Source organism: Aotus nancymaae, unplaced genomic scaffold (assembly GCF_030222135.1).
Source record: "Aotus nancymaae isolate 86718 unplaced genomic scaffold, 86718_ANA_hifiasm-v0.15.2.pri h1tg000033l, whole genome shotgun sequence".
Classification (NCBI taxonomy): Eukaryota; Metazoa; Chordata; class Mammalia; order Primates; family Aotidae; genus Aotus; species Aotus nancymaae.
This window is the reverse complement of record NW_026988447.1, coordinates 63,152,695-63,176,495: the sequence shown is the minus strand read 5'-3', so window position 1 is coordinate 63,176,495 and position 23,801 is coordinate 63,152,695. Positions and strand designations below refer to the sequence as shown.

The window sequence follows — 23,801 nt, the reverse complement described above, 5'->3', positions numbered from 1 at the left end:
CAGGATACAAAATCAGCATACAAAAAGCAATGACATTTCTATAGCCAACAGTGAACAGTCTGAACAAGAAATAAAAAATAGTCCCATTTACTGTAGCCACATATAAAATTAAGTACCTGGGGATCAACCTAACCAATTTAAAACTATAAAGCACTGATGAAATAAAATGAAGAAATGAAGAAATGAAAAGGTGGTTCATGCTCATGGATTGGAAGAATTTATGTTGGTATGTCCATACTACTCAAACCTACAGATTCAATGAAATCTCTATGAAAATGACAAAGACATTCTTTACAGAAATAGAAAAAAATTTTCCTAAAGTTTATATGAAACCACAAAAGACTCAGAATAGCCAAAGCAATTCCAAGCAAAGGAAATTGGATGAATAACATTACTAACTTCAGATATGCTACAGAGTTATAGTGACCGAAATAGCATGAAACTGGTATTAAAACAGGTACATTGACCAAAGCAACAGAATAGAGAACCCATAAACAAATTCAAACACCTACAGTGAACTAAAGGTGCCAAAAACATACAGTGGCAAAAAGACACTCTGGTCAATTAATGGTGCTGGGAAAATTGCATGCTCATATGTGGAAAAGCAAAACTAGACCCGTATTTCTCACCACATACAAAAATCAAATCAAAATGGATTTTAGACTTTAAGAACTCATATCATGAAACTATCGAAAGAAAACATTGGAACAACTCTCTGGGACATTGGTCTGGGCAAAACTGTCTTGACATATATCCTACGAGCACAGGCAACCAAAGCAAAAATGGGAAAATATGATAATCTTAAGTTTAAAAGTTTCTGCATAGCAAAGGAAACAACAAGCTGAATAGACTACTCACAGAATGGGAGAAAATGTTTGCAAACTGCCTGTCTAACAAGGGATTAATAACCAGGATATATAAGGAGCTCAAACAACTCCATAGGAAAAAAAATCTAGTAATCCAGTTTAAAAAAAGGGCAAACCGTCTAAATAGACTTTCTCAAAAGAAGACATACAAATGGCAGACAGGCATCATTGATAATTAGAGAGGTGAAAATCAAAACTACAATGAGACATTATGTCACCCCAATTAAAATGGCTTATATACAAAAGGCAGGCAATAACAAATGCTGCTGAGGATGTGGAGAAAACTGCTGGTTGGAACGTAAATTAGTACAGTCACTATGGAGAATCGTTTGGAGGATCCTCCAGAAACTGAAAGTCAAGCTACCATGTGATCCAGTAATCTCACTGCTGGGTATATACCCAAAAGAAAGGAAATCAGTATTTCAAAGAGATACCTGCACTACCACGTTTGTTGCAAAATAGTCAAAATTTGGAAGCAACCGAAGTGTCCACCAACAAATGAATGGATAAGGAAAATGCCATACTTACACACGATAGAGTACTCTTCAGCCACAAAATAGAACGAAATCCTCTTATTTGCAGCAACATGGATAGAACTGGAGGACGGTTTGCTTAGTGAATTAAATCAGGCACGGAAAGACAGACATCGCATGTTCTCATTTATGTGTTGATTTAATATTCAAACCAACTGAACTCATGGAGCTAGAGAGTAGAAGCATGGTTACCAGAGGCTGGAATGGTTAGTGGGGGTTTGGGTGGGGGAGGTGGGGACGGTTAATGGGTACAAAAAAAAATAGAAGAATGAAAAGACCTAGTATTTGATAACACAACAGAGTGATTATACTCAATTTAGTTGTACATTTTGAAGTAACTACAAGAATATCATTGGATTGTTTGTAACACAAAGGATAAATGCTTGAGGGGATGGATACCCCATTTTACATGATGTGATTATTACACATTGTATACCTGTATCAAAACATCTCATATACCCCGTAAATATATATACTTACTTTGTACCCACAGAAATTAAAATTAAAAATTGAAAAAACAAAACAAAAAACTAAAGACAGAAAGTGAAATGAAACCTGCCCTCTTAGAATACTTTGTTTTTTATTTGTGAAATTTAATAAGTAATCTGATACTCAAGAAAGTGTTGAACTCTAAGAAGTATCAGATACTAGAAAAATTAAGAAATTATTCTGTAAGCTTTTCTTTATTTTCTACCTCAGAAATACAGCATGTTAATACATTTCTTTACTGACTTTTAAGAGCATACAATTCCAGTCCTGCCTTTAAGGAAATATTTGCTATTCAAAAAGGCCTGAGATAGCACCACTCTTTCAAAAGACTGCACGTTATTTTTCCTTTTCCTTTAAAGGAAAGTGGCTGCATGGCAGAGGTGCATTAGTTCTGAATGAGGCAGGAGCAAGAGTTAGATTCTTTTACTAAATCAGCAGTCACTTACTTCACGGAAGCTCTGTTTTTTAGGGCTAAAGGAATGTCCTTATGTGTACAGTGAAGAAGCTAGAATACATTATCACCAAGGTCACTTTAAACTCGAGTATTCCATAATTCTATGCCAAAAAAAAAATTCTTAGGTTGGGAATTACAACCACTCTGTATTCTGGAAGATTGACTTGCAAATATGTGGGCATTCCATGTATCCTTTATTTCACTTTTATTTGCATTTCTTCTTAGCTCTCCATCTGTAGAAGAAACAAGTTCCATCTATCTTCCATCACCTTTATTACTTGTTCCATATTCCTGATGAAAGGTTTGAGATGAGTAGAGAAAGAACAGTCAATAAAATGTCATTTGGAGATTCATTTTTGGATTCACTTTTTCATATTGTTTGTGTTCCTTATTAGAATGGATCAATAATAATAAGATATATTGATTGAAGCTTGTATTTTACTGATAAAATAAGTGACATTTCTTTTGTGTTTTCACCTGTAATAATAATCATAGAAAAATAATTTCAAATTGGGGTTCAGATTAGTTACAAATCATTGAACTAAACAGGAACATGTCACTTAGTACACTTGTCAATTTATTAAATAAATTGGTTTACTTTAACAGCAGATATACTAGTTCTTGTAAGAAGACTATATGTAGTTTTGAGTACAATTACTTAGCCATTAGTATAATCTTACTATTGATTCTCTCCAATGTTTTAAATCTTATAAGCCATCTCAGTCTGTTTTCATAGTTATTGGCCCCATATGTTTTAACTTATGTTTAGTTATTGTTAAGAATATATTTCACTAATGACTTATTAATTTATAGTTTCTTCTCAGTGGCAATAAATACTCTCTTCATTTTTAATTTATCCCAGACTAAAGCATCTTCATGCTTCTTTTTTTTTTTAAATTGTACTTTAGATTCTGGAGTACATGTGCAGATCATGCAAGATTGTTGCGTAGGTACCTTCGTGCTTCTTATGTGGGCCTGTCTCACTGGCTGAGGCTGGCTTTGATCACCTTTGATCATCCTAGAGGATGATTGTGTGCTGAGGCGAGTCCTGCCTGTAACTAACCCCATTCAAGGGAAGGCTCCGCTTTTACTACCTGCTTCTTTAGAGGGTTCATGTCTTTAACCAGAAGTAATGTTTTAAAACAATTCAAAAAAATAAAGCACAAGTCAAATGCAGTTAATAATGTTCCTTTATGACTATTACTCATAATGGGGTACTTAGAGAAAATTAGAGGATCTGCTTCTCATAAGAAGAAACCTCAAATCATCAATAACTCTTTGGAAATTAGAAGACTGAAACATTTCTGTGCCAAAAATATGCTTGCTTGTATTTTCTAAAAGTCACCATGCAATCTTGTGGGCCTCTGTACTAATAACAGTTATAGTACAATATCAATAATAGGATAAAGAAATAAAGTAGATATACAATTTGGGAACTCTAAACTATCTTCAGAATTCTTAAAGTAGGCTTTTACAGTAAACCAAATCAAAACATAGGAAATAAGTAAAATAAATGTTTGAAAAGAAAATGTAACTTCCAGGAATGCCCCCCACCCCCACCAATTCCCCATAGGTCAGCCTTTAATTTTGTTAATCTTGGTACCTTAGGTAGCAAAACACAAAGAAGCATACATCAATTATGCTCAAGTCCCTCCTAACAAATCTAATGAACATTTTTCTTGTTGATTTAATGAGTTTCCAGCAGCAGTTAACACTGTTGACCAAAGTTCCTGTCCTGATTCCATTTTTTTGTGTTCTTTGCTTCCATGAGCCGTCTTCTCTTGGTTTCCCTCTACTTCCATAGTGTTTCCTTCTCAATATTCTTTGTAGTTTCTTCAATCTGTGACCTATAAAATAAAGTTCCTAATTGATCAAGTTTTGATTCTCAGACTCTATTTTTTGATAAATATTCCCTCTGCATGTTATATCATTAATTCTTAAGATATATTCCAAATGTGGTTTCCCTTTAAATCTCATTTTTTTCAGTGCTCTTCTACTCAGGAAATGCATCATCATCAGTCCATTTTAAAAACCACAGACATAAAAGTCTCCTTAAAACTTCTTACATCCTTGCTCTACAAATTCAATTCATACTAATACATATCAATTTTACTTACCAAATATTGCTCACTTCTCTTCATATCTCTCCAGGTCTCACACTTTAGTCCATCACTTTTTCTTTTGCCTAAACTACTATAATAGCCTCCTTATTGGTCCTCCACCGTAAGTTCTTACACACCTCCTACTATCTCAAATTCATAGTCTGGGAGGCTTTTGTTTTGTTTTGTTTTTGTTTCTTGAGACAGAGTTTCACTCTTGTCACCCAGGCTAGAGTGCAATGGCATGATCTGGGCTCACTGCAACCTCCATGCCCCCTTCCCGCACCCAAGGGATTTTCCTTCCTCAGTCTCCCTAGTAGCTGGGATTACAGGCACCTGCCACCACTCCAGGCTAATTTTTTTATTTTTAATAGAGATAGGGTTTTGCCATGTTGGTAGGCTGGTCTGGAACTCCTGATCTCAGGCTTCCCAAAGTGTTAGGATTACAGGCCTGAGCCACCACACCCAGCCTAGGAGGTTCTTTTGAAGAGAAAGATCTCGGCATGGAATTCTACTCCAGCACTTCTATGGATTCCAACATGAGCCATATAGCCCTGCAGAGACTGTCTCTTCTCTTTCTCTCCAGTTTAATCTTACTTTTCTACATCCCTATGTATTCTAGGCACATTGGTCGGCTTAGTTCCTGGACCATGCCATGCAGTTTACTACAGGGAACTGTGCGTTTGCTCCTCTAGCTAACTGAAGCACTTTTCCAGTTCCCCTTTATTCTCACTATTTTTGCCTAGTTAATTCTAATTCCTCTTCTAAATTTTAATTCTAGAATCTCTTCCTCAGTGAATCCTTCCCTGATCTTCTACAACTCCCTGTATATCTCTTTGGAAAACTAATCATATTCTAATTTGACATTTATATGAGTGACATTTCTCAAATTAATGACTGCCTTTCATTATTACAGTCAATAAGGGCAAAGATACCATCTACAGTTTTGCATTGGCTAACAATGGGGAAATGTTCTAAGAAATGCATTGTTAAGCAATTTCATCATTGTGCAAACATCACTATGTGCAAAGATCACTCAGTGTACTTATCCAAACCTAGGCTAGGAGTATAACCTGCTACACACCTAGGCCTGGTGTACCCTGTTGCTCCTAGACTACAAACCACTGTTCATTGTTCCACTGAATAGTGTAGGCAACTATAACACAAGGGGAAGTAGTTGTGCATCTGACTATGTCTAAACACAGAAAACACACCAATGTAATATAAAATATTTTTAAAAGGTGCATCCATGTGCAGCTCTATTATAATCTTTTGGGACCACTGTTGTATATGAAGTCTGTCATTGACCAAAATATTCTTATTCAGTACATGGCTCTATTTGGTTCTCTGTTTTATCTCCAGGACCAAGGACACTATAAGACACATGTATGCTCAATAAATATTTTGTTGGGTGAATAGGAGGTGAAATAATTGTATACGTTAAGTTTCCCACCCAGTTTCAAGTGACCCACTTATTAGAGTCCTTTGTTCTAGTTGCCACTGGCACAGGCACAGCCCCTTTTTGAGGAGGCAGCGGGACTACTGGCTGAAGCAGAAACAGCAAGGCAAAGAACGGAAGTACCAGAAAGGAAAGAATCAAATGAATATAAACAAGATGGATTCTGTCACATAGCTTGGAAACTAGCTCCCAAAACAAACTAAAAAAGAAATTTCTAAAGTATTTTCAATAAATCATGGCATCATTTGTAGAAAGCATCTTTGAGAGACATTGTTTTGAGTATGTTATTGCTATATTTGTTTTAAAATTTTGTCTGATATTTAACAGGACGTTGTTAAGAAATTGTTACTAAAAAGAGGCAAAGGTGAGAAAGGGCATGGTTCTTATACTTCATTTAATTCCCACCATAGAAACACTTTGGTTTGTCTCTTACATTATGAATGTCATTAAGTATCTCCATTAATGAGTCTGTTCAGGTTTGGTCAAGTTAAAACTTTGAGACCTTTTGACATTATGAATTAACAATATGTTGAAAAATTTAGCACAATCAAGTTTCAGTCAATACTCTAGAAGTGTATTAAGAAAACTTTTATCAGATTGTCCTTACATAAATTATGATGTTCATGCATTTTGCATGATTGATGGGGATGTTAGTCATTCCCCAGTATTTCTTTTTCCTTTCTTACAGTGTAATGTAACATTTATCTGAGCACATGGAAATGTTGCATTTCCTCCCTTGCAGCTAGGTGTAGTCAAACCACTAAGTGGTGCCCAAAGGCACGGCACGTCAGTGGAAGCAATATGTGCAAATTCATGAGCATGTCCTTAAAAGACAGGTAGAGTCATGCTCTCTCCCTCACTGACTTTTTCTTTTGACTGGTTTGAATTTCAACAAGGAAGTGATGGATGAACCTTCTTGTACCGTAAAGATAACATATAAAAGTGAAATGAGACAGAAAGGGCCTGGGGTCCTAAATCTAGGGCTTCTTTCTTGTTTAAGCCACTATCATTTGGGTCTCTGTGTTGCAATAGCAAAATCTACATTCTAACTAATGTAAAAGCCATGTGTTATGTAATTTAAGAATTTAGAAATAATAAACAGACTATGTGTTTTGTCAGCGGAAAAGCCAGTTTGGAGGGTCAGGCCTCCTTGTTGCTAGACTTACGTGCTCTTCTTAAATCATGATTACATGTCATGAATTTTTATATCCCAGAGTTCACATAATAGTATTTAGAGAAAATTGAATTAATTTTTACTGGAAATTGTACATAGCTACATTTATAATATTACATTTAAACTTGTAAAACATTCTGTCAGTTAATTGTTATTAAGATTCATACCTAATGAGTCCTGGAGCAGTCATTTAAATGCAGGCTTCTTGAATCTCAAAACGTATCTTCTTTATGTTATAATACCACTTCCAAATATTTAAAAAGATTCTGTGGCTTTATGAAGACCTAATCAATAACACATATAAAACCATTTGCATTGTTTTATGTTTGTTTTTGTATTTGTAGTCACAGATATTGCAATTCAAATAAATGATTCATTCAAAACAGAAATTAAGTTGATAAAAGAAAATATATTTTTTAGATTTATACAATTAAATTATTATTTTAAATTAACTGCTTTGGGTTGAGCACTTATAAAGTTTAAATAAAAAAAGTCTTTGCATAACCCTAGAAAATACTTGCTTTGCTCTTTTGCTTATCATTTTCTTTACAAGTTACAGTAAGAATTTTTTTTAAAGATATGTGAACTATCAAATTTCACTTTAAATGGCTGTTTTGGCGCTTTCATGACACACGTTTAAGAACAGTGGAACAAACGAGATGACCTTTCTTTTACTAGTGAAACTTAAACAAGCGCAGCAGTTTGTTGTAAGAATAGCAAGGCTGTTTTCAGCTCAACCATTGACTTTCCTTTTAGATACTTGAAAGTAAAGAGCAAAAATGCTACAATTATAAAATGGGTTTTGTCTCCTGTTACGAAAATTTCACAATTCTCCTATGGTTATTTTACTAAAATTGTGTCTCTTGTTAATTAAGGCTCTTTATTATTACTGTCTTTCTCTACTGCATTTTTAAAATTACATTAATACTCTGTGACTGGACTTAGAGGTTTCTTTGCCTATCATCAATGCTTAAAAGCCCTCTTCTTGGCCTACCTCCATTTATGGAAGCTTGAAAGACCAGATTCCAACATTTCTAACTAGCCTTGCAGTTAGACATGTCATGTGAGAGGGTTTTCAACAAGACACAAGGGGCCGTCTTTGGAACTTTTGCTTTTCTGATTAAACAAAGAAAAATAGTAGGTATGTTTGGCTGTGGCCCACTCTCCCAGCACCCCCACTTCCCACACACATCACTTTCCTTGCTCTTTCTGGCTAAACATCAATATAATGTTGGGAACTGCAGTGGTCATGTTGAAGCCATGGGAGCATAATTTATTGTTTAAGTACTATTTCAGATTTTATTCTTCTCTCCATGATTAGAATGTAGGATTAAATTTAGTATGTTTAGAATGTAAAGATGTAAGTTAGAACCCTTATTCTACCACTTATTAACTCTACAAATTTGGGTGTTACTGAATTTTCTGTACCATGATCATCACCTCTATAAAAGTAGACAGTTAGAAAAATCTACCTTGCAGGATGTGATAAAAGTTAGATATAGATTATATAGACAGCCTGGCATATTAGCAGTGCTCCATATATGGTAGTTATTACTACTAGTTAAACTGTCTGAATATGCTCATTGCATACTTATGCCTATAACACATATCCTTTCCCAGCACTCCAATGATCTGAAATACTTCCCAACTACTTACATTATGTGATACTGCCCTAAAATGCCTTCAAAGACAGCCTCTCGATGCCATTGTGATCAGCGTTCACACCCCTCATCAAAGAGAGGAGCGAAATTCAACTTCAAATGGGGTGCTTCTATGTAAATATCTATATATTCTCAAGGAATTAAGTTTTGTGTAACAAATATTTGGGGGGATTTTTAGTATTAAACTTAATTTTTAGATAAACATTCATATATAGTTGTAGGATACATAGAAAACAACTACGTGATATGGTAGTTTGTGCTTTTCAAGTATTTTGTTCATTTCATCTAAATCATTGAAACTTACATTTGCAGAATTGTTCGTAGTACTCCCTTTTATTGTTTTGATGTCTGCAGGGTGTGTACTGGTATCTTTTGTTTCATCTGTGATATTTGTAATCTGCATTTTCTCCCTATTTTTCTTTGTAAGTCTTGCTAGAGGCTCGTCAATTTTATTGATCCTTTAAAAGAATCACTTGTTATTATGATTTTTCTTCATTGTTTTTATACTGTCATTTTTGAGTTCTGCTGTTGTATTTATTGTTCTCTTCTGCTTGCTTTGAGTTTATTATATTCTTTTTCTACATTCTTGAAGTAGGAACCTAGATGATTAATTTGAGACTTTTTCTCTTTTACAATGTATTATAAAATTTTCTCAGCCCTCTTTTAGCTATGTTCCACAAATTTTCATATGTTGTATTTCACTTTCATTCAGCTTAATGTATTTTTAAAATTCCGTTCAGAGTTTCTTTGACCCACAGATTACTTAGTAGCATGTTGTTTGGTTTTTTAATGTTTGAAGACTTTCCTATGATCTCCCTGTTATGGATTCCTAGTTTGATTCCATGTGGTCAGAAAAGACACTGTATGATTTATTCTAAATTTGTTAATATTTGTTTTATGTCTCAGGATATGATCTATCTTGGTACACGTTTCTCAAATCCTTGGAAATAATGTATTCTGCTGTTACTGGATGGAGTGGTCTATGTATGTGGATTGATGCTGATTGGTTAGATCATTGGATGATGGTGTGTTTCATTTTTTACATTTTTTTTCTGATTTTCTGTTGACCAGTTGTAGAAAGAGAGGTGTTTAAGTTAGCACTGTCATTGTGGAGTTGTCTGTTTCTCCCTTCAGTTCTGTCCATTTCTCCTTCACATTTTTTTGAAGCTTTGTTTTTTGGGCATACATATTCAGGATTACTATGTCCTCTGGATGGATTGATTCTGTCACTTCCTGGGATTGATTCTCATCTCTTCTTGGGACTCTGATCACAAGAATGTTCAATCTTTTGTTACAGTCTTACAAGTCCTTAAAGCTCTGCTTATTTATTTCAGTATATTTTCTTCCTATTGTTCCCATTGAGTAATTTTTATTGTTCTGTCTTCAAGTTCACTGATTGTTTCCTCTGTTCTCTTCATGTCACTGTTAAGCCTACCCAGTGAGGTATAATTTTGATTATTGTATTTTCAGTTATAAAAATTCTGGTTGGTTCTCCTTTATAGCTTCTATTTATTTGATGAGACTTTCTGTTTTCCTGATAAGGCTTTCTATTTTTTATTTGCTTCAATCCTGATTATAATTGCTGGCTGAACTATTTTCTTTTTTTTTTTACTAGAGCTGTTTTCAAACTTTTGACAGACAATTCTAATATCTTTGTCTCCTTGATGTTGGCATTTTTATTGGTTATTTCTTTACAATCAATTTGACATCTCCCAGGTACTTCATATAAAAAGTGATTTTCTACTGAAAATTGAACATTTTTTTTGTATTTAGGAAGAGAGAAAAAGAAAGTAGGACTACTGTATCTTTCCAGAAGTGAAGTCCATAATTTTGAATATTATTTAAAACAAAATTTATATCTTTATTATTATATTTTCTCTATAGGAAGAAATAATCATCATAATAAAGTTGTTTATCAGAAATAACTATAAATTTATATAACACTCAAATTCAATAAAATTGTGATTTAAATACATATGCAAATTATTCTTAAGTTACATTCATCAATCCATTATTCCCACATATGGAACTAAAAAAGGTTTCTTGGGAGTAGTCTTACACTTTCTTCACACACATAAAGCATTGCTTTTTAACCAGCCTTCTGGCTATTTCATGTCTCCGTTTGTCTTCTGTTTTCTTTTTCCAATGTTCTCAATAAATACAGATACATATGTGCATCCATACATATGTATTTATTATGGATATATAATATTTTCTATAACAAAGTAATAACACTAATATAACTTCATCATTTTATTCTATTCTTAATTTCACATCAAGTTTATTAATAAAATCTTAGGATAAATGTGATTTGTGCTTAGCAAACTTTACACTGTTTTATTTTACTCTTTCTTTTTAAAAGATTGGTACAATTGTATCAACTTCATCAAATGTTCTTGGGGTTGTACAATTTATTTTAAGAAAAGAAAAAGTCTAATTTATGGCATTTTAAAATTTCAATGTCAATGTTTAGAAAGGATGCATATTGTGTCTTTGAAACTTTTAAAAGGAGCATAACTACTCAAATCAGATATTTTTAGTTAAGTTGTCATTTAGGGAGAAATCTTGGGGTTAATTTTCATAGCCATTTCTGTGATTTTTCACATCTTTGTTTTGTGTTATATACCGCTTATTTATATGCAAGCATAATACTAGGAGTATGATTAGTAAATTAAAATAGAGGTGGTATGATTCAACTGACTATGGTGGGCTAGAATATTAAGAGTTATCCATATTCTTTCCTAATTAATTGTCTTTGTCTATGTGGTGATCTTTTTTTCTGATTCTCAATACATTGTTGCTACTTTATTTTTAAAATTCAATTATATTATCTGTAGCATTTTTCATGTTAAAGTGCCGTGTTACCCTGCATGAGAAATGGTAGTTTTCATATTCCTGGTGGGAACTCTTGCTCTTTTGAATTTGCATCTGTGTTTTAAAATCTCAGATCTGGAAGGAATCCCAGAAACTATTTTACACCTCACTTATATGTGAGTATAATAACTCTATGCCACACCAACCTCTACCCACTAGATTTTGTATATTTTTAAAAAGAAATAGTGAAAGTATCTCCTCATGTAAAAATGACAATGGCTAGATAATATGCTATGCAGAACTGTCATGGCCATTGACACAAATTTTAAAGAAAATTTACAAACTAGTGTTATGATTTTCATATATTTAAAATTGATTTCATCAGTTTGTATTCCTGATACACATTTTTTAGCTTCAATATAAAGTGTGAACATATTACCAATAATTTTTTGCCCCTCTGCTCCTTTCAAAGGCTTCCTGAAGAGATTAAAAGAGTAATAATAGCTAATATAAAATTGTGTCATCTTCATTTATAGGATTGGTTCCACTGAATATCAGTACTCAACTCCATAAACAATCATAATCATGCTAAAACCTAAATAAGTTTATTTCACATAATAAATGTTTCCACATTAAGCATTAATAGGCATGAAACAATTACTTATTACATCCAAGATGAATTGCAAACTTAGCAGGTGTTCAAGACCCTATTTGAAATGCGCACCTCCTTTTTATCTCTCATTCTTCTGTATTCTTATGGAAGTACCCAGAGTCCTTAACCAGGCTATGCATTATGATAGCTACATGACTTTATGCAATTTGCTTTTCAGTCTAAAATGCTCCTTGTGTGCATGGTAATCTCAGCTTGGAGCATGTCTTCTATAAAGCCTTTGCCGGCCAGTTCTTTCTCTCTGCAACTGAGGCAGTTTCCTTTTGCCCACACTATACCTAACTCATAGTGACTTTCAACATGGTACCTGGGACTCTTCATTGCCCATGTGTGATTACATTACTGAATTTTTAGAAGTCAGAGCTTGTTGTCACATGTTTCCTTTTTCTTCTTTTTAAAAATATATTCCAAAGCTAAGGGCTTTGCACAGTCTGTGGTGTTTGCTACATGCTTATGAATGTTGGGTTCGTTCTGCGTTACATAGTTACAAGTTGAGAAAAGGATTTTTCAGTCCTTCTTTACACTTCTCAGTAGGACTTTCAAGAAATCCAGGGAGACCTAAACCACTTTATTACTTGCACCCAGAATTCTGAATTTAAAAAGTAAAGGAACAAAAATATCCTTTTGTTCAATCCAGTTATTTAATTTGTGATTATATATTGACAATCTTTCTAATTTCATTTTTGGAAATTCTTTCAAAAGTCTGAATTAGGAACTTTGGTTCCACAGTGTCCTCCTTATCCCGTGACTTTCTTGATTGGTCCACCTCCTTAGCTGAAATCATCTGTATCTTGAGCAGTTCACTCCCAGTCATAGCATCACATAACACAACTGGAAAAGAATATTGGTCTTTGTAATAGGTTATATCATGGACAGTAGAACATTTGAATACTGGATGGCTGCTCCAGAAATGCTCGGTTAGGGAAATAGAGTAGAATATAGTAGTTCTGTATCTGCACGGGAAAAGAAAGGCCAAGATAAATATTTTTCCTTACTTAGACACAGCAATAATACAATTTAAAACCATCTCACTTTCAATCCTTAAGTTGAAGAAAAAGACTCATCATTTTATTATTTCACTTGTTAAACTGCAAAATATATTTTTACCAAAATTTATTACTGAAACAAATTTCCTTATTACCCTTGACCTATTGTAATTCTCTTTTAAAATTTGTATTTGAGCAAAGTTATAGTTATTTATCCAAAAGCAAACACTTTTATTTCTTGAATCCATTTTTCTATTATCTTAATAATTGATTTTTAGGCAAGGCCCTAATGTTCTGACTTATTCTTTCTAAAAAGGTGTCAGTATTACTGAAGATTAGCCATTGTTTACTCCACTTAATAAATTTTTGTTAAATTGCATTAAAGTGAGTTTCTATGTAAATAATTAACCTAATGAAAATTTTCTTTTTCCCTTGAAAGCAGAATGACATTGAAGCACTTGACGATGTCCTTACATCCGTATTCAAACATGAGATACCATATTATGAGTTCCAATCTCTTCAAACTGAAATTTACTCTCAAAAAAAATGTGAGTATTTTCCAGCTGCATCAATTATTCTTTATATAACATTCCATTCTATATAACCCTTTAATAAATGTTATAGCCCAAAATATAGGTAGCTGCACTGCTGATGAGATGATTTAGACAACTCCTGACTCCTGGTGAAAAGGTACCTTAGTACAAACTTCTGAATGTTCATTTTTTTTGTTTGTTTTTCAATACAAGCCCCTAAAAATGCACATAACTTTTGCAATTAACAAGTCTACTTCTTGACTTTTATTCTAAGGAAATGTTTGGGCAACTACTCTTATGATAGAAATTGTTCATCATATTATTGTTTATAATAACCAAAAAGTGGAAATAATATTACAAAGATAAGTGATTGTATATATATTCACACACCTATTAATGCAACCATTAGAAGTTAATATTATGATAATGTATTTGCTTGCCAGAGTGAAGTTTTGATGTATACTTAAGTGAATTAGAAGCAGGCTATGTAGCAGAGAGAGAGAGTGTGATCATCTGTGTAAAAAAGTACATGTACATTTAACAGCATATAGGTTTATATATATAAATTGATGGTCTGAACAGATTTGCAGCTAGTGTTCACAGTAGTTATGTTTGGGTTGTACAATTTCAAATATGACATCTTGTTTCATTTTATTGAATCTGTATTTTCTACAACAACTATGTATTATATATGTGGTTAAAAATACAGATATCAAGAAAAGTATATATAGGAGCTATACATGAAAAATTCTATTTCCAAATGTCATCGTGAAATCAGTAGTATATTTTAGAACTTTTTCTGTTCCCGCATAGTTTGTTGACATACTGTTTCTAACTCATTGATATGCCACCTATATGTGAAACACTAAGGCAGAGATGTAATGGTGAATATGACAGACATGAAGCTAAAGAATATGAGAAGTTAATGTTGATATATTAAAAACTAATGAGCAAAGTTTTATTTTCTGTAGGGTTTTTGTGCTACTTAAAGCAATTTTTTCATCAGCCTGGCAGGATTCAAGACAGAAATAAAAAAAGAGTAGGAGTCCTAAGGCATAGCTGCTTGTGATTCACCTAGATACGTGAGAAGCTGTATAATGGTGAGGTTCCATTAGGGAGTAAAGTCAATGGTATGCTAGCTGTGGATAAGTACTCTTGTGAGATTAGTGACATTTTATTTTTGTTTCCAATATACATTTTAACAATATGTAATTCACTTACAAAATTAAATGCTAGATGAGAATAGAAAAGGGACATGATATGATTCTTTACTTACAACACATAATATTATAGGAGAAAAATAATATACAGGTATTTATAGAAAGAATCAGTGAGATATAACTTTGTGGTAGTGATTATATTAACCACATTTTAAGTAAAGGGTACATTATTTTTCAGGGTGCGCTTCAAAAAGGAAGAGGGATTTTTACCTAGGTCTTAAATGATTATGGTTGCCAAAAGAATGCAAATAATCTTCCAAAGATAGATTGATTATGTAAATTTTGGCACATCTATTAATACAACCATCTGAAATTAATGTTACTATAAATGTATTTCCTGGCTTGAATGATATTTCAATGTATACCTAATTGAATAAAAAGCAGTCTAGGTAACAGTTCAGTTTTATTTGGAAGTTATTTCAAAAGTCTTAATTAGAACTTTTGTTCCACAACCCACTCCTCACCTTATGGCTTTATTAATTGACCCATCTCCTTAGCTATAATCGTTTGTGTCTTGAGCCATTTGATTGTAGTCATAACCTTCATTCAAGCTAGGGAACCAATGAGGACAGAGAAAGGGAAAAGAAATTCTAGACAAGAGAAAGTGCATACAATGTTGTGAAGATGGAATTACGACACAATTTTACAGATTTCCTCAGCATTATATTTGCTTAGGTTTCTGGATCAAAATTCTGGAGATGGAGAAGATGGAATGGTTTTGGTCTCTTGTTTTTATAAGTAAAGAATTCTAGATAAGATTAAAACTTCCTCTCAATATACTGTTTAGATTGTGGAATACAAATTTTAGAGCTAAAAAAGCTGAGACAATTTTGGTCTCTTACTTTTGAGATGAAGAACTCTGGATGGGTTACATCAGAGCCCCTAAAAACGTGAATCTGGTTCAAAAGGGCTGGGGAACATTCTAAGTATCTGCCTTTCTAAGCAGCTTGCAGGTGAAGCTGATGCTCCTCCACCTCAGACCTATCAAGACTTCAGAGCAACTGTTCTCAAACTTAGCCGCATATTGTAATCACTTGTGTAGCTTTTAAACATCCTATGTCCAAGTAATACCCTATACCAATTTATTAATCTGAGAGTAGGTCCCAGCCATCATTAGTTTTTAAGTTTCCCAGGTGATTTCAATGGGCAGTCAAATTTGCTAACCCATAATTACTTCAGACCAGCAAAATAATTCATCTTTATATTGAATTTTAGCACAGAAAAGATTACCCTCTCTTTACAAAGGTTATAAAGATAGTAGTATATGAAAGTTTTGAGCCACCACTAGAATTTAATGATAATTTTTATCTGAAAAAAATTCCAAAATTAAAAAAAAATTTAAAGCTAAAAATGAAAAGTTGATATAATCCAGATAACTCATTCAGAATCATTATTGCTGGGTATTATTGTGTAACAGACGTTATTAAACCTATATATAATAGAGCCAAAGAATCTCCATAACGTTAAGCTCTAATTTCTAATTAAAATACAAAATAATATTTGTAATAAGAATATGCAATAACGACGCGAATATGACTGAGCTAAGGTTTGACTTGCCTCCTCGACCCTAGTCTTGGATCAATGTCCGCTTCAGAATATCTAGTATTTAATACTATGCACTTGTGTTTCATCATGTTCAAATTGAATTGCTCATACAGTTTAAGTTACCTTTATATATATATTAATTAAGGGAATTGGAGAGAGAAATGGTAAGTTGTTGAAGAAACTACTGGGGGTTTTCTGAGAGGTAAATTCAGCAAACCATGAGTCAGGTGTAACCCCAGGTATCTATCCCTGAGGACAGGTCTCTAATTATTTGGTGAAATATTTTATTTATTATTATTTAACAGTTATTTATTTCTCTATATTTTAGCTAACATAAATGGGAAGTTGGGTCAGTCTGAGAGAACACAGTCATAAGGAATTGAGAAAGTTTACATTGAGTATTGACCTACCCTAAGGATTTGTCATGGAATTACCTGCAGATACCTATGGTTTTTTTAAATTATGGAGTGAAATGCTATAGCCACCAAAAATCTTATTATTGCCCCATCCTCTCTTTAAAGTTATTTTGGTAAATTCTGGGTTTAGTTTTCTGCCACTTCATTTATAATAAGTAAAATATCCTTCCATGTCATTATGTCTTAGTTATTTTTTATTCCTCTCTAGACAATAAACTCCCTTATTTAACATGTTTTCCTGCCTTGTAGGAGTGGGTGGAAATAAGATGGAAAGTACACAACAGATAAAATCTGCTTTAATGCTCTCTTACCTTGGAATGCTTCATTATTGATTTAAAATTAGTGCTTTCCATTGACACGAATTTCCCATGCAAAGAAATTTTCTCTAGTAGTAGAATGTTATCAGGTTTCTAACTAAACTTGCTATGCTAATGTAATACAGGACTTTTGAACACTCAAGTCATAGAACTAATTCATGAACAGCTTTCTAGTGTGTGAATCATCAGCAACTGTGAAGTCAATATAAAAGATTGTGATAGACAATTCTTTGCTGATGTATACAGCACTTGAATAGTAATATCAGAGTGTATCACTTGAAGTAAGAGTATTATTTTAAACAACTTCTGTTTTGGTTGTAGATGTATGTATAAACTCACATGCTATGAGTTGTCATTTAAAAAATTTGAATGCCACTGACTTGGTGTGACAGTGAAGCAAAACAGCACACTTAGACAAACACAACTGCTTTAGCCCTTCTGTAATTCTCACCTATTCTGAGTTTCAAGCCTGCTGCAGAGTCTTGTAAATCTCACTGCAGCAGATCCAAGTATTTTCGTAACTTCTTTTCAGAGCCCTTCCAAAGCCTGGATAATGCAGAGACTCTCTTGTCGTGGACAGGAAAAATATAGTTTAGCTTGTTTTGATTTTTACTTTTTACAGTCTATGCATTTAACAGAATTTCACTTTGTACCTCATAACTGTATACGAAAAGAGCTTGTTTTTAAAGGGGCTGCAGTTGCCAGTTCAATTATCATAAGTGGCAATTAATTTAGGAAAAATTAAACTAGGTTATTTTGCCCAGAATATCTACCTTCACTTAGAACTGGCTCAGTAGAACCCATGCCAGTTTATAGAAAGATGTCAAAGCCTATATTCATTTACAATTGGTAGCAGTATTTTAATCTGAAAGAGGACAGCAGATGATCACCCAGGACTGTGAAAGTATTAACTCAGAATATTATCTCTGAATATGTCTTTGAAATATGGAGCATGTAACTGGATAGTCAATACATAATGTGGTGGTAACTGTAGCTCTAAGATTTGTCTAGGACTGGTAATATCTTTAGGGTCACAGAAAATAGATCATTTGCAGCAGAGCCTGGCAGCTCAGCCTGTAATCCCAACACTGGGAGGCTGAGGTGGGCAGATCACAAGGTCAGGAGTTTGAGACCAACCTGGCCAACATGGTAAAACTCTGTCTCTACTAAAAATACAAAAAATAGCTGGGTGTGGTGGCGCATACCTGTAATTCCAGCTACTAGGGAGGCTGAGGCAGGAGAATCGCTTGAACCCAGGAGACGGAGATGGCAGTGAGCTGAGATCATGCCACTGCACTCCAGTCTGGTAACATAGTGAGACTCCATGTAAAAAAAAAAAAAAAAAAAAAAAAAACACTTGCTAACTCAGTGGAGGAGAACTAAATGTCCATTGGATTGTCTTTTTTACATCATTAAATAATTTAAACATGCAGAAAAATATAGAGAATAATATAAAGAACAGCCTGTAGCTTTGTCAGATCTTAACATTTGCTTTACTGTAGATCTTTTTCTCCTTAAGAAATAAAACATTACAGATCTAGTTGAATTTCTCTATTTCACTGTATGATTCTATGCCTTGAAAATTATTACTTTGGTTAAATTTCTTTACCATCATTTCTGTGCAGTTCTTCATCCTTTCACTATGTATATTTATTTTCATGATTAACATATAGTATTGTACAATTTTATAAATTTTATGTAAATTCTATACTTTTCCTTCAACTTATTTTTTATATAATTTTTTATATCTATACATGTATATATGTAGATCTAGTTCATCATTTTAAATGTTCTATAGGATTATTTTGGTTGATTACAGCACAATATGTCTCTCTCCTATTAAATATTAATGTTGTTTTTAAATTTTTTATCATTACAAGTAATGCCACAATGAACAATCTTGCATATGAAATCCTATGCATATGTGTATTAATTTCTCAGGAGATACAATTACTTTGAAAACCCTGGTTAGACTTATTCTTCTTTATCTTATGAGTTTGTTAACATCAAAAGTCTTATTTAAAATTATATTTTAAAATTATTTGTGGCTGCTCCTTTCCTTGATACCTATGAGATGGAACTATGTATCAGTGAAATTTCTGGTCTAAATAGTTATGTACATATTCTACAGTGCTAGATATTTTGAAATTTCTAACAAAAATGTTTGCACTGATTAACAATTTCACTAGCAGTATTGTGGCATTGTTCCACATCTTCTGTATGTTGATAATTGTAAAGCTATTTATTTTTTGCCAATCTGACAGCTGTTAAGAATCTCACTCGTTAAATAATATTTTAAATGCAAACATAGTTGAGCATCTTCTGTTTATTAACAGTTTCATTTTTCTTTAGTGAATTTCCATTTACTAGCCTTTATTTATTTCTGTTGTTATGCTTTTCTTATTCAAGTTTGGAAATGCTTTTTTCTTTTTCAATTTACCTATTCTAAATAGTAACTTCTTTTCAGTTTTTCACATTTGCAAATGTGTACTTAATTAGTGGCTTGCCTTTTATGTGGTATTTTATGTGAACGTGATTAAAGTTTATAATAAATCTTGGTATGTATTAAAGCTAAACCCTGATTTTTCTTTAAATTATTTTTGTCCCACTTCTTCATTTATTTGTCCTATGGTATTTAAGATCAGAATGTCATTTTTCCATGAAAAACTTTATGCAATTGAAATAAAATTATAGATTAATTTGATTTAAAAAAAGCATGATACTTTATTTGTATCTGTTCACATCTTTCAAACAATATTGTACTTCATAAAACTTATGTCAATCTTTGTTAAATTTTATTCCTATTTATCTTAAGGTTTTCTAACATCAAAAATTCTTTTTTAAAAATTATGTTTTAAAATCATTGGCAGATACCCCTTTTCTTGATGTTTGTGGGATGAAACCAAATATTATATAATGTACAATGGCTCTACAGAGAAAGAAGACTTTTAGTAAATGAGGAATTACTACTTTCTGAAAAGAAAAATAGGAAAAGATAGAATCAACAATAAGAAGATTTTATAAGAAATCTTTTTGAAATGATTTTCCAGTATATAAATTTCACAAAGCATGAAGTTTTAGGGACCTTTTCAGTTTACATTTTAAATCATCTGAGAAGAAAATTGGAAGCTGTGAAGAAATCAATGTAAAAGAAAAAAAAATGGGCAAGAGTATTTTTTCTGGGATGAAAAGTAATAGATGATAGGGGAAAATGTAGTCATGTGAATTCATTTCAAATTAGTAACCAACACATCATCATTAAGTAAATATACTAAATTAGGGATTGATTTACACATAAGACATTATGAAAACTTCTAGTAATTAAATTGGAGATTTGGCACGTAAATTGACTGTAAAATTATAGATTTTTCCACTTCATTTTTTTTTGCTAATACAACCCACAAGTACAAATTTTCACATCTCCTGCCAATAATATTTTTAGCATATTCTCAAGCTAATGAACTGATGCTTCAGTCTGGATCAAATAATATAAAATAAAACAGCCAGTTTGAATATTTCAGATTTTTTTTACTTAAGTAACCAAAAAAATATTGTTTTTCAAAATTATACTACTGTTATTCATGTTTACAGTGTTTCTTCAAAGATTCTATATTTCTTCAGATGTGAAGTTTGAAAAGATATGCTTACAAACATACTGTGGTTGGAGGCTGTTGAGTATAAAATAGGAAGGAAAGAAGAAGGGAGAGAAAGGAGAAAAAAAATAAACAACAAGGTTGATGCCAGGATGAGAATTTGTCCTTCTTCATCCTAGAATCACTTCCCAGACAAAGAATTATCTCTGGCCTGAGTATACCAGAAGCACAGATAGGGAAGACAGGACATTATGTCTTACAGAGTCAAAGAAATCTTTTGACTTAGGATGCAGACTAACTGTGGAGCATAGGCAATGTGCTATCCTGAGTCTGGCTTTAAGGAACCAGCATTTAGGAATGGTAAACCCTTTTCCACCTTTCAATGAACTTTATAATCCCCTCTCACCCCATTTCCATTACCATAGCAACACATATTCTGAAATAATAAAGGACTATGTAATTATAGATGGAAAAGGTAAGCCTGTGAACATAGTATATTCTCCCAATTAGGAGAACCTTGATGTGAAGGATTAGTAAGCAATCTTATTCATTCATTTATGTAACAAGTACAAACTAAGTGCCACTCTTCTAGGTGCTCCAGGAACAGGTGGCCTGTATAGGAAAGTCCTTCTTCATGGATCTCTTATTTAAGTCATGGAGTTAATAGAGTAATAAAACAGCAATGACAAAATAAACAAGACTATTGCAAATAGTGATATGGATTATGAGAAAAATAAAGTGAGAAGATAGAGAGTTAGGAAGTGATGAAAAGCCATGTGAGGATTTTACACATGGCTTAATATCATCTAATTACATAAGACAAAATATTACTCTTGCTGTTATGCAGAGAATAGATTGTAGGTGTGTAAAAATGGAAGTAGGGACACCAGATAGTAGGCTGTCCTAGTAGTGGCAGGAGAGGCTTGATGGTGGCTGTCACCTGAGTGGTAGGAGTGGAGGTGATGAGACTTGCTTGAGCTTGATAGATATTTGGAAGTAAGGATTGTGAGACATCCTGAGAGATTGCAGGTGAAGGAAAGAGAGGACTGGTCTGTGTGTAACAAAAGACATGTTTATAAAAATACAAATAAAATAAATATCAATGCTGTTAACTGAAATAGAGGTCCTATGGCAAGAACAGTTTTGACAGTATGATGACCCTGTTTTGACAGTGTGATCAAAAGTTCTAGTTCGGCTATGTTAACTAAAAGACAATAAGGTGGTTAGTGTTAAGTATATAAGTCAAACACCCAAGAAGGAGCTCGTATGTGATATTTGCAGCCATAGCCTTGAATGAGATTATTCTGTAGAGAGTGCAGAGCAGGGCAAAGGTCTGAATCTTAGCACTGTTGTATTTAGAGGCTTCGGAGAGAAATTCCCATAAAGAGACTGAGAAGATGCAGCCACTGAAGTAGGAGAGAGGTCTCTTAAAAGCCAAAAGAAGATAATGTTTCTAAGAGAAGAAAATTATCAACCATGTCACGTCCTACTCCTGAGAGAAGTAAAAAAAAAGCCACAAAATAACTTGTGATATACACAAAGCCATTCATAATGCTAGAAATGTACCCCCATGGATCTAGGTACTCCCAATTCTTTTGTGCCATGAAAATATTGTAGATATATTGATTTCTCCTGAAACTAGGTATCAATAAGCATTATTTATAGAGCAAATGCCCAGGAAGATAAAGAATTATAATTCTGATTCACTATGTACCCCAAACCTAAAAAGCCACAAAATATCTAAAATGAGATAGAAATGCAGACTGATTGAGACAATGCAAGATGTTAATGAGTGAAGAGGAAAAAGAGCTATCCAGATAAAACATAGAAGAGGTCTATGAAAAGTTTCAATTGACTGCTTTTTTGCTCGTTTTCCAGTGTAGTGAACCTCAGTTTTACTTGCTATATACTGTTTAACTATTTTAAGCATCTCCAGAGTATGTGTCAGATAAATGAGACTGAGTTAAGATGTACAAATATTGAGAAAGGTATGACTGGAAGCTATAGGACAAATTATGAACAAGTTCATGTGAAATACAAAGGACAGGATAGCAGATGTATCAAAAAATGTAAGATTAGGCAAAGAACTCAGAAAGTGGGAGAACACCAGCATCAAGAGGCAGATTATAAAGAGCAAACAGGCCTTGAAAGCTGAAGTAGTTTGGCTGCATTATCTCCAGCCACTTTTATACCATTCCTATCTGGCTAAGTATCAGTTTCTGACTTGAGTCATCTTGGAAGCTGAAAAGGCAACCTGGAAAGAGAATTATTCATACATTCTTAGAGAACAAACTTTTGACAATAATGGAAATCTGAAAAATAAGTACGATCTCTTCCCATTGACATCTAGTTGACTATAAGAAATTGTACTCCTCATGATCATTATCTACAAGATGCAAATGGAAATTACTTCTGTAGCAATTTAATGGATACTCTTTAGTTGAAATATTATTTTAACAATACTGTTTTTCTCAAAATGCTATTCAGATTATATATTTCTCTAAGAAATAAATTATAAATATTAGCATGTAATTTTTAATTTGTTTTGTATAAAGGGTATTTGGAAGTTAGAATGACATGGGATTTAGTTGAAATTTCAATTTTGAAATTTTTTTTAAATAGATAATTTTAATCTATACTTACTGATTTTGACTGATGTTTATTCCCTTTTTACTTTCATCTGAAATTTACAGAGGTCTGTGCTATTGTTCTAATGGTATCTTTTATAATTGCCCATGTATATACCTTTTTATATCTTTGAAATTTATTGAGCCTTGCTTTAAATTCAAAATACAGTCAGTCCATCCAAGTAAATATTCCTTGTGTACATGAAAAAATATCACTCAGTTGTCAGGTACAAATGTTTTATGTATTTCTTTACATTAAGCTTGCTTTATTCAAATATTCTGTGGCATTATTAATTTTGAGTTTTCTTATTCTACCACAGTGAGAAGTATGTTAAAATTAGTCAC

At 33.0% G+C, this 23,801-nt stretch overlaps 1 protein-coding gene across 5 annotated transcripts in view; it reads left to right on the top strand.

Moving 5' to 3' along the window:
- BANK1 (B cell scaffold protein with ankyrin repeats 1) overlaps window positions 1-23,801 on the top strand; it is a 301,537-nt gene that overhangs the window by 84,512 nt on the left and 193,224 nt on the right. For 3 of the 5 annotated variants that reach the window (XM_012436541.3, XM_012436539.3, XM_012436543.3), the window contains exon 6: window positions 13,645-13,753. In XM_012436541.3, coding sequence (XP_012291964.2) covers window positions 13,645-13,753 — 109 coding nt within the window. The remainder of the gene's footprint in view (window positions 1-13,644; window positions 13,754-23,801) is intronic. The other 2 variants (XM_012436540.3, XM_012436542.3) reach the window with 1 other exon arrangement.